General features: G+C 34.2%; 2 protein-coding genes across 7 annotated transcripts in view; one reads left to right on the forward strand and one right to left on the reverse strand.

Annotated features, from left to right (window-relative positions):
- Positions 1–1,237: 1,237 nt before the first annotated feature.
- LOC111372380 (E3 ubiquitin-protein ligase MARCH1-like) lies at positions 1,238–8,663 on the reverse strand. 6 transcript variants are annotated; one of them, XM_022994705.1, is made up of 8 exons: positions 8,544–8,663; positions 6,653–6,966; positions 6,395–6,480; positions 5,183–5,329; positions 3,684–3,786; positions 2,873–2,985; positions 2,396–2,522; positions 1,238–1,504 (listed from the first exon to the last, which is right to left on the reverse strand). In XM_022994705.1, exons 2-7 carry the CDS (start codon positions 6,882–6,884, stop codon positions 2,430–2,432), a joined length of 774 nt encoding a protein of 257 aa, XP_022850473.1. In that variant the 5' UTR covers positions 6,885–6,966; positions 8,544–8,663; the 3' UTR covers positions 1,238–1,504; positions 2,396–2,429. The 6 variants fall into 6 exon arrangements, with proteins under 6 accessions (XP_022850473.1, XP_022850476.1, XP_022850471.1 ...); XM_022994708.1 differs by having other exon boundaries at positions 6,395–6,493; positions 6,653–6,841; positions 8,544–8,624; XM_022994703.1 differs by having other exon boundaries at positions 6,653–6,841; positions 8,544–8,616.
- Positions 8,664–9,467: 804 nt separating this feature from the next.
- LOC111372381 (mediator of RNA polymerase II transcription subunit 8-like) overlaps positions 9,468–12,200 on the forward strand; it is a 22,209-nt gene continuing 19,476 nt past the window's right edge. The window contains exons 1-4 of the mRNA XM_022994709.1: positions 9,468–9,720; positions 9,813–9,937; positions 10,081–10,205; positions 10,290–10,458. Coding sequence (XP_022850477.1) covers positions 9,533–9,720; positions 9,813–9,937; positions 10,081–10,205; positions 10,290–10,458 — 607 coding nt within the window. The 5' untranslated portion in view covers positions 9,468–9,532. The remainder of the gene's footprint in view (positions 9,721–9,812; positions 9,938–10,080; positions 10,206–10,289; positions 10,459–12,200) is intronic.

A 12,200-nucleotide genomic window follows, 5' to 3' on the forward strand; every position in this document is an offset into this window, starting at 1 on the left:
GCTATTGGAACATTTTAAAATTTTTTCTATTTAAATTTATAGTTGCTATTTATAGAATATGCTCTTTTAAAAATAGAGAACCTCTTGAAAATGCTTTTAGTTTGTTAACTAATGGCTTTCGGTTTAAAGGTTAATCTCAACTATGAGATCAATATAAGTATAACGAAAGAGAAGTTGTATTCGCACAAATTTTATTTATTGCATCACATTTTAATTACACTTAAAAAATTCTTAATCTTTGCTCATTATAACACTTGTGTCCCCAACAGTTTTTCATGTCTTTCTTATCCTCCAACTTCCTATTAGTTAACATATTTGTATTTGATAACATTTTTTATAACCAAAAGTCCATTGAAATAGCGTAAAACAACTTATTTTCCCATCATGTTTTTACAAAATAAATAAATAAATAAGTAAGTATGAAGATCATTTTTCCATTTCAAAGCATTAAAAAAAAATACTTTTATATAAATGATCATTAAGAACGAAACTTACTAATTAATGGAAGGGTGAAAAGAAGAATTTGATTTATTTTATTTATTTATTTATTTTTTTAAACCATGAGTGTCCAGATCAGCTTACGTACACCTCGATTAATTCCACGGGATCCTAAAGTTTACAGTTGGGTTCTTAGCTTAATGGCCCTGAGAGAATTCAACGAAAAAAATTTAAAGAAATAATTGTCATAATGAGCAAGATTGAGGAGCTTAACTACAAAATACGATGTATCAAATAAAAATTCTAGTGACAATATAATCATCCAAAATGAAAGGCAAAACTTCTCAAAGCAAACACACTAATTTACACTTTAATCATCGTTGCTTATTATTTGAGCCTCATTCTTATAAAAATTCATTTTTTCAAAATTCATTTTCAATCACATATCATTCAATAAAATAATATTTACACGCAAATTAAAACATTTTCCTTAATTTTTAACCATACATTCTCCATCAATCACTCTTTAAAAATGCATTTTTTAAATATCGATTACACTTCTCGTATGAACTATGTAACTTTCAAAAAAAGTAGTTGCATCGTTATTAAAGAATTCGGAAGAACTTCATCCAATGGCTTATTACTTGAAATGTGCACGTTTATGAAATTTGCTGATCTCCATAAATAAGATCATTAGTTTTGAAGCCATTTCGTTGCGAAAATCATAAAACCATTTCGTTGCCAAATTCATAAGAGCATTAGTTTTGAAGCCATTGGAACAGACTAAACAACATTATAGTGATGAAATGAAGGTGAAAACAACTTATATCATATAATAACAAGATTCAGCAAGTAAACTATATAAAATTTGAGGGGAAAGAGACAATGTGACTCATGAACATGGCTTTTCTATTCAGACGCCACGGCTATGAAAAGAAAATTACATATATAAACACAGTTCCAAATATGCGGCTTGAATAAGAGGATTAATGCAATTACCGCGGTTTCCAAGTAAATATCTCCATTCAAAACCGTAATACATCCAAAGCACCGTGGAATGGAAACCCTGGTAAAGATACTTTTTGTATTAGAACTTCAATGATGTAACGTGGGCATGTCATAAAGTTTGCAGAATTTAAATCGTTAAAACCAACTGGGATTAATATACTAGAACACAAGAGGCATCTCAAAAATAAGTAGTGTGTAGAATGATGTGGTGCAACTTTGAACAAGGAATAAACATGAAGCAAGGCAGAACAATACTGCCTAGCAACTAAAGTAGCCAACATTGGCTTATTGACTGAATATGCCCCGCTCCACTTTGTGAAATCTACTACGTAAATTGTATAAATGCACAAGAATTTGGGCGTTCTCTTCATATGGTTTCCACCAAAACTAATTAATAAATTACAAGAGCGAGGAGATCACAAGAGCAAGGAGATCATTGAATAAACCTTACACTTTGCTCAATGAAGCTACATTTGCATTGTGACCACATGCGTAAAATAAATATCTTGGCAGAAGTCTATGTAATTCGAACCAATTACAAGAGGGAAGTCCTTTAGCGTGTAATTCATTGCATATCAACCCATTAAAATTTATAGAAGACCTTCTTTTGGATTGAAATCACATAACCTAGAAACAATAGTATTGTCTGAATATCTTTTTCTCTTGAATTGAACGCTCGTTATTCATTTTAATTCCATGATGTTAATCACAAATTATGAGATAAAACAAATAAATTAACCCAATATTTGGTAAAGGTACAACTTATGAAATGATGCCACTGAGAATTTCTCTGGTTATGACTAAGGAATGCAGTGGTTAACTAGAGCTACATAATCATCACTCGAAAAAAGAAAAAAAAATGAAACACTGATCCAAAATGTCGGATTTCTCAGACAGAGATGTGTTTAATAATAGGTAGATTGAGAAGGAAACAGCATTCAACACTTACAGAAGTGACTACTAGGCAGACAAAAGTTCTTGCTTCAATAGAGGCCGAGCATTCTTAGCTCAGTCACAAGGCTAGGATCAAGGTCAGGCACATCTTTATTAGCTTCTCGATCTTCTACCACATATTCCTAAAACGATAAAACTAAAATCAATATCAACTCAGAAGACGTAATGCTTTAAGATCTCACAAACTTTCACCAAAATTTCAATGAAGAAATGTACATCATTCCAAATTTAAGTTTCTATCTCCCAAATGATTCTAATCCATCATGAATAGTTAAAGACAAAAAAAAGGAGGTTTTAGTGAATAGCTCAATAAATGATCAATGTTGACTGACACGTGTGAACAGGGGGAGACAAGATGATTAGTTCCTTTGATTGAGATGACCCACTTTGATTCAATTCGTATTATTTTCCCCAGGCATAATAGAGCACATCCACAAATAATTAGTCAAGAAGTCAGTATGGAACGTTAAACCTTTGTTAGTTCTTGTTTGGCAAGAACATGGTAGTGACGCTCATTGATCCTCTGTCCGCATATTATTGCAATGAAGAATCCATAGAGCAATCCCACCAACACAATTGCTAAAACTGCAGATGACAAATTAAAAAAGATAAGAATATATCAATATGGTGAAGCGAGAAATCTAGCTTGCTAAAATATATATAAAATACCAAATTAAGAAAGTTGAATCCACAGATTTCTAATCACAAATATTGCACTTATGGCCTAAGGAACACAGTCAGCAGGTTGATCTATGGTCTTAGAACATCCTTAATCAATACTCACTCTGTCAGCTAGTAGCATCACTTGTGCATTGTAACCAAGCAACCAACACATTCTCAGTGGCATTGCTGGTATAAAGAGACTGTTTCCCATGATTAGAACAGCCCAGCAGGCATAAATTAGTCTTTCCCTTGTCATCAGAATACAATGAGTTTTTATAAAATAGGTGATGAAGTTTATAAGGATGTTAGTTTAATTAGATCAAGATGAGCAAGGTGATCTTCTGAAATACAAGAGTTCTTCCTCTCATGCTGATAAATCAGTTATCCAAAGTTAGGAGAAAACACAACCAGATTACGGCATCAGGGAATTCAATAGCAAAGTAATTTTGCTTCAATGTCACTTGACATTACAGAAGTCATATGCCGAATGTCAGGATGTGTCTTGAGATGTCAAGATTATTGATGTTGCAATTGATAAACCATTATCGTCTGATCAAAACGCAGTTAACAATGAAAAAGAAAGCTAACATACAATCATAAAATAGGTTAGAGCCATTTACCTGCCATTGTGTAGAATCCATACGGGTGTTCTTCATAACCAAACATTTCCCTGAGTTCCTCTCCATAAAATTTGTACACGAGTACACCTAGAAACGCAACAATCTACAGAAAGTCTTAGTGTGAAAATACTGATTATCATTACTGAAAAATGTCTCTAAACATAGTTTTTTCACATCTAGAGCATGTTGGAAGCAACAATACTATAAAAGCAAAGTCACAAGAACAAGAAATAACCAAAACAACTCGAAACATGGAAGGACATTTGTCTTTCATACATACAGCTTTCTCATATTATGCGAACAAAGTGCTTACAAAACAAAAGAACTCAATACTTTAAGAAATAGAATTTATCAGCCTTCACAAAATTTAGGGACGTTTTCGAATATACTTCATGAGCATGCGATGCAAGAAACAATATTGACAGTGGATTAAGTTATTAAAAAACCAGGGTCTGAGTCCTGGATTTTCAGCGAGCTTTCTGCAAGCTAAATGACATATCAATAATTCAGTCGACTCTAAAAGTGTTGAGGCACCTAGTCCATAGACCATAGTTAAGGCATTCTCATATCAAGACAAGTATCGTAAACTTATATTATGAGAGATCTCCAATCCCAATTTCCTGTGCGAGTATCTAAGAGCCAGAGATGTTTACTATAAAAAAGTATGCAGACGTATTGTTGATTAATTTTAAGGTCGTATTAAAGAAATAGGAAGTAATTGCAAGGCATTTAGATGTACTGTCCAATATTGACGAGTTACTATGACATGGTTACACCCTGCCTGACTCTCTCAGAAACCATTTTGTGGAACATTTATAGCATTAACTGGTCATCGCACTTGGGAAGTAATTTGATTGTTTTTGTATATATTGGAAGGGCAATCTGAAAAGTTCTAGGGGATTGGACAATCAGGAGAAAACTGGGAATTACAGATATTGTTAAGTGGAATAAGGGGAAAATACAAAATTTACAACAGGAAACATCTATACGTCAAACAAACAATTGATGATGAATTAGTTCCTTTAAATTATGGTAAGTCTGCCCTGGTCTATAAGCTGTAGTGACTCTCATTACTACATCATAGACTGCGCCACTTGAGACTCCACTTATGAAAATTTATACATAGTGAAGAGACTAAATGGAAACCATACATTTAACATTAAAATGGGGGGATGCTACATACATGCAATGAACGCCTTATTGTTGATAATTAATTAGTAGCTAGTAGAATGGCAGCATTGAAATATAAACAACTGCTGAAAGTAAGCTAGGTTTGATATCAGATAGGCCATTGTAAGAGGAAGCTTAGACACTATAGATTAAAACTACCAAAAAAGGGAAGAAAAACAGAGGAGATCTAAGAGACAGATCTTTGTCCTGGCATCTTTGTATTTAACAAGACACACACTCTGATTCAATGACCGTTTCAGTAATTATAACACTGACCACAACATCATAACATTTTGATAAAAATACAGCCAAAAGAAAACATTCCATACCAGCTGAATAACAACAAAAATGACTGCATGGTCCCTTACAACGAGAATTTGAAATTTTAACCTCAGCCACCAACGGTCAGGGGGGACGTTTGCACGCAAAATAAACATTGCCCTGCATTCTGTACAGTGAGCAAAAGCAAAGCCCTCCTGAATGGTGGAAGGCAGAAAAAGATGAATAATTAATAAAAAAGTTGCTATCAGGAAAAATGTTGGGTAGGCAAAAGTACAAAATGAAAAATCTTCTTTAGCTAATACTATACCTTAGGAGAAAAGGACAAAACTACGGAAAAGATTTCAATCATATTATGTGGAATCTTCTAAATTCAAGGAAATCCAGCTAATGAACTTTTCTTATCAAGTCCAACGAAACTATCGAAGCAATCAACATGAAGTGGATCAGGTAAAATAAGATATTTGAAGACATTTCCAGGAAATCTTGCAATCAGCCAACAAGCACCATAAACTGAGTTTCTGAATGGCAATGCCTTCTATGGTTCAACCCCTCCCAAAAAGCAAATGACGAAAGAAAGAAAAGGATAATAACAAAATGAGGAATGCTACAAACAACAAGAAGCTGTGCTATTCCATATAAACTTTGGTTTGGCTATGTGAAACTTCTTTACTACATTTAATCAAGAGTTAGCTCAACTGAAAGGTCTTGTGAAATCAAATTTTACAATCAAAACTCTTACAAACCATTAGCAGTAGAGTAAACCAATGAGAAATGAATCAGATATCATGACCCTTTGCATTATATGTGAAATACCTGGTATAATAAATTACAGATAGTGAAATCAATAAATTAACTCAATATAAAATAACTCAAATTCAAGGAGATCATGTGGGGCTGTCAATAATTGCATTCTTATTCTTTATTTGCTAATTTCCCAATTCTATTTTACATTTATCAAACTCATACTAATAGGTAAGATGCAGCTTGGGTGCTATACTAATAGGTAAGATGCAGCTTGGGTGCTAGCAAGCAGCCAGCAGAACAAAATGGAATACGATTTGGTCAGGCAAATTAAAAGCATCACAACTAGATCATGATATAATCCAAACCACTTGATATAAAATTGCATTTTAGGTGGAAGGATTTTCTTGTAGAACTTGGAAACATTTTTTCCTAAAATTTAGCCTCATCAATCGGCAAAATTTCTCGGGTATAAGAGATCACAAAAGTTGAGAATGATAAAAAGTATATAATTTTACCTTTGTTGACCTCCAGTTATCAAGACATGATCTGTGGACGAACTTTTGGGTGCCTTTACAATGGCACGGTGCAATCAAATCTTCTCCTAAATATAATAACTGAAATTTCAATAAAATCACGGTAGCATTACCGGTTCTCAAACTAAACAATAATAAATGGTCGACTATCAAAAACTCATTCATAACACAAGTATTATATAAACATCTTTTCACAACTCTTTAGCTCAAGTAAGGAAAATGTAAATGATGAAAAAACACCTTCAGAGTCAAGGCATATCCGGCATTGTGGTTGGTCTGTTTGCACCAGAGAGTAATTTTGATGAATATCAGGACTGGGAAGGTCATCAGAAGATACAGAACAATCGCCACACACAGTTATTTCAATTGACGAGGAAGATTCCTCTGAGCTCTCAACTCTACTAGGCCGCGACAAAATGGGCTCTGTTTCTGAAATATCTTCTGTCCGATTATCATCTGGTACTAATTGCATTGCTAAAAATTTTGAATGAAAATTAAATTGCAACAATCATGGCCAAAGATATTATTGCCACAAACCATCTCAGTTAAAAAACCTGCATAGAAAGTTAGATCAGATCAAGATTTCCTCTGTTAGCTTCACAGACAGTCTAGAAGGCGAGATGCTAATTACAAGCTTACAATCAAACAATGGAAAGTAACTTTTTAAACTTCATTCGGGTGAAGCTAGTAGCCATATCTTTTAATGTACACATAGTATTTCAATGAAGCAGGTGTGCTCCATCTTGAATGCACTATTATAAACCTATATTGCAACTACAAATCATCCTCAAATAGTATTTCAATAAATAGTAGCCATAACTTGTAATATACACAATCTCTAGCCAGTAGATTAATATTAATGCTCATTTTGTTGAGTTCCAAGAATCACATTTCAATCCACAAGAATGTAACGGGAATTCTATGGCTTAGCCGTGGGAAAGAAAAAAGAAATCCATGCATTACCCATCAAACTAATGTTTCAATGGTGATTCTAGAATGGTATAAGTCAACTTCTGGAAACCAATGCTTAATCCAGATAAGTCAAATAATAAAACAATCATTCACTTAGAATATCTTATTCGATTAGTGGCAACAGTTACGAGAAGCTGTCACTCTGCTGAAATTAACTGTAATATTAACTAAGGAGCATTTAAAAACCTTGGCTTTGTGTTAATATAGCTAAACAAATTGAGAATAACAACAATCTATAGTATTTATCTTGGCCTAAAATGAACCCCATTTATAATCAAAACTGTCACTTTCGATGAATTAGATACATGTATTCTACTGGACAAGAACTGCTATGAATATCAATTTTTTTTTTTCCTCGACTCCCACATTGATTGTTATTATTTACTTCCTTTAACTTGTAATGGCATCCTAACTAATTGAAGTGCGTTCTCAGTCTTCGTTCTCCGTCACCCCCATCACTTTTTTCTTTATATAGGTAAATGTTTTAGTACTAGGATTCCAAGGAAATGCAACTCATACATCACCTCAATTTAGTAGTTGGCCATAATGTTACCTGTGAAGTCTGGGTTACCAAGACTGACATTCCAAGTAAATTAAATATATTGATAGCACTATAATTTCATTGTAGCCATACCTTAAACTTAAACTGGCATAAAAACTATTGCATTCAATCCTAAATGGAAAGTCGACAACACGCCAACAAAAATAATTTCGGTTACATACATAATCCCAATGGAATTTTACTTTTAAGTTTAACCTCTATTTAGCTTCAACTGGCAGAATTCAGTATTGCCACGTGCAAAGTTGGGAAGTCAGAATTCCTCATTTTTGGATAACAAAGCTTTATGGGAATTATTTAAAGAAGATCGTCAAGCATTACAATTTTGGGCAGAATTCATATACGACTAGAAAACGATCAAAAAATCAAAGATCAAACTTTGAGCAAAAAAATAAAGAGCTTAATCTGGACTGACCTGATATTCAACAAGATTTTCGATTTCCGAGGAGCATAATCAATAAATACATTGGGATTGGGATTGGAGATGATTCTAGGGTTTTGAATAAGTTGAGAAAATTGGGTGCTGGAATTAATCGCAGTCCAGAGAGAGAGAGAGAGAGAGAGAGAGGGAAATATAGAAAATTATTTCAGCAAACCTACCTGGACATGGTACCGCCGGGCGAAATATGATTTGCTTGGACGCTGACGTTTGACTCATTTCATTCATTAATCATATCTCAGAATTAAATATATTATTGTTTTGGTATGTGACTATATAATGAAATAAGAGAAAAACTGTGCAGGACGCATTTGCATAGAGGCTATCACATGGGGTGGACATGTGGGGTTGTTTGTGCAGGTAGCACAGTTAATGGAATTAAAAAAAAAAAAAAAAAAAAAGATTGAACCCCAATCTTGAGGGCTCCTACGATTCCATCTCTAGAGTTTTGTGAGGGAGGTAAATTACAAAATATGAATAAATGACATAGTTGAGTTAGGGGAGCGGAATGACAATTCACTTCATGTATAATATCACTTCACGTATATGACACGATTCAATATCCAATTTTACTCGTATCTTGAACATCATCATGGACACAAGTAATCGCTGATTCTGAGCCAATACAATGAAGAAGCAAATTTCTGAATAACACAAGAAGCAGTATAATTCTAATTGTGATAATATATTTGTGTTCAAAAATTGTTTCGCATTTTGAATTTCTTTAGTTCCAGTAATCATTTATAGTAAGCAAACTTGCAATTGTTAGATGACTTGTCAATATCAAAGTGACATATCACTACCACAAATCAACGTACATTTTAACATTTTAATTTAATGATGATATTGTCATAATTCTCGTTCTATCAATTTTGCTTCTAGACAATTTAATGTTTACGTGTATGGCTGTTAACTAAGTAATTTTCATCAACGCAGTCTTGAAATTTGAAATCAAATTAAAGTTCAATAATCTAATTGAGATATATTAAAGTTTAGTGGCTCAATTGAAATTCAGCGAAAGTTCAGTGATTGTTAATGAAATTTAGCCACTTTTGAAACAACGGCTACTCCATTAAAAGCGAGTTACCCTTACGGAAACCCCCTGGAGTAACTGAATATTGTGGATAATTGGTCGGATCGTGAATGGTAAATGGCGGCGCCGGCCGGAGTCCAACAGAAGCAGTCGCCTGAGAGAGTGGTGGAGGAGCTGAATCGTCTGCATCTGCAGTATTTCAACCTCCAATGGGTAAAGAGTCGTGCCATTACCCTCTCCGAGACCATCTCTAGAGTCCTCAACGATTTCGACGCCATTTTACGAACTAACACTTTTCTTAAATGGTATGTTGTTCAGTTGCCCAGACTTTGCCTGAAATTAATGAAATTTCATAATTGTAGCTATTCCTATGTAGCTGATTTTGTGGTTGCAAAAGGTATTATATTTGGGGGAAATTTTCAATGGTAGAATTGGGACTATCTACACTTTTGAAAGAGATTGAGGAAGCTTCAAAGCTTTTGGTTGTGCATCCGAACAACGTCAATCGCGAGAATGCTACTGGTATGCTTTTTTAATTTATTTTTGGTATTTTGATGTTAATTTCATTTGTTTGTGAAACAGTTAGGAAAATTGGTAGATATTTTACTCAAGATAAGAGAATCATCTTGAAGAACAAGAGTAATTTACTAAGTTTTGGGATACAGTTCTACCTGCTATGTTGTCGTCAAAGCTTTTGCCTGAAATGGAGATTGGTGACAACACAAAGAGAGAGCAATTGTTAAATGGGATGGAAAACCTACCAGTTTCTATGCAATTTGAGAAGCTAAAGGTGAGTGACCTAATCGTTGACCAGTCACCGTTGAATTATCCATATCATAACACTTGAAATTGTCCCCTTCTATACTATTTTCAGACCATAACGGATAAGATTGGAGCAGCCTGGGAAGGTTCTAATGATGCTTGCATTTCCATTCATACGAAACGACTGAGATCAATAGTTCTTCCAACCATCAACAAGGTTCAAGATGCAAAAATACGAGAACAAGAGAATTTGCTTCGGAGTGCTGTAAATGATGGTGAAGGTGTTACAATTACGGCTTTACAGGCTTACCTGCTATTTTGTCTATGTTATGCTTTTTGTGATAGTTTTCCAGTTATCTTGCATAATTTCCTTCGCATATTATTGTCAAATCTTGCAAATGCTATATTATTGTCAACCTTTCTACAACCCCATACATGAAAGATTCATATGCTTAGTTCCTTCGCCTATGCCTGTCTGGAAGCTAGTACCATTTAGTTGGACTGGTTTATTTTCTTATGAGTTCAAGTACGTGTGGCTGTAGAATTGAGATTTCTGAACATTTTTAAATGTGGAGGGAACTTCTCCGTTGCCAATCTGGTAAAGGTGGTAAGTTTCTCTTGGCCTAGTGCTTAGTCGATGATCCTTATTCTTTGCAGCCTGAGGTGTAATGGAATTGATATGATCTAATTGGATTTCATATTGGACAGAACAGCAGAAGAAATCAATATAGGCCATTATCATAAATTTTTGCATATTAAGCAGCTATTTGTGTAGCCTCTTTAGTAACAATAGGCCATTGGCACTTACTGCAGAACTTTATTTTACTGTGTTACATCAATGCTAATCTACAAGGGACAAGTTAATTTTCTGCATACCTGATTGACTAGAAACTTGAAGAATGAGGTCCATCTTGGAGTTGCAATCGATATCTATCTTAAAGTGTGGAGTCTTGGTATTCATCTTAGAAGGCATTAGAACCCGAAAAGCTCAATGAGCATTCAGTCTGTCTAAAGCTTGAAAGAATTCCAAGATTGGTGTTCTGAGACAGTTGCTGGGCATGTTAAGGGTAAAATTTCACTCACCTAACTATGAAAAAAATAATAAACATATAAATGAAGAAACAACAATGACTTGAAAAGGAAAAATCAAGATCTTTCCATTTTCCTATCTCTAGATTTTTCCATGGCTATCAACATACAAGAATAAAGTTAGTGTGTCCACTTCCATAAGTAGAATAGTCTAGAAAAGTTTAGTCTATTTTGTGCACCGACTTTAGCTTCTATATATATGGGTTAGTCCATATATAGTGTGTAAGATTGATAGAGTACATGCATGTGAGATAGTAACAAGTGAGTGCTAGTTGTGGTATAGTGTGCATTGGATGAGGGCTTTTTCCATTTGTGTGAATAAAATATAGGTGAGGGGCCTTCTATGTATGTGATTATGTAATAAAGTGCATTATAATTTTTGAGTTAAACTCTACAATTTGGTTTCAGAGGATGCAGTTTGTTTTGGGGGGGTGGGGGGGGGGGGGATATTTTCCAAGCTTCTTGATATCATCTGAAAAGGGAGATTTGAATTTTCATAAAGCTTACTTGGTAACTAGGAGATTATCCAAGGCATGATGGGTGACCTACATGGACAAAGTGAAGAAGCTCAATAGATATAATTAAACCACTTGGCTCACTTGTATGGAGTCATACTTAGGGTTGTAGTCGACGACAATGACGTGACACCATCGGATGACACTGGAACATGACGAAATAGAAGATTAATGTGGGTAAGGCAATGTTTTTAATCAAGATAACAATTGATGATGAATTATTGGAACTAATAAGGGACAAAAACACACCAACGGAAGCATAGGATACGTTTGTAGCACTGTTTTTGTGAAGAACTGAAGTATTATTCTTCTTTATAATCAAAATAATAATGCTGTACAATCATTGAATTTATATACTTACAGAGAACAAATAAAATAGGAAACTATCCTAACTTAAATCCCCTGAATTAAGGGATTGT

Source organism: Olea europaea, chromosome 23, assembly GCF_002742605.1.
Source record: "Olea europaea var. sylvestris chromosome 23, O_europaea_v1, whole genome shotgun sequence".
In the NCBI taxonomy this organism is placed as follows: domain Eukaryota; kingdom Viridiplantae; phylum Streptophyta; class Magnoliopsida; order Lamiales; family Oleaceae; genus Olea; species Olea europaea.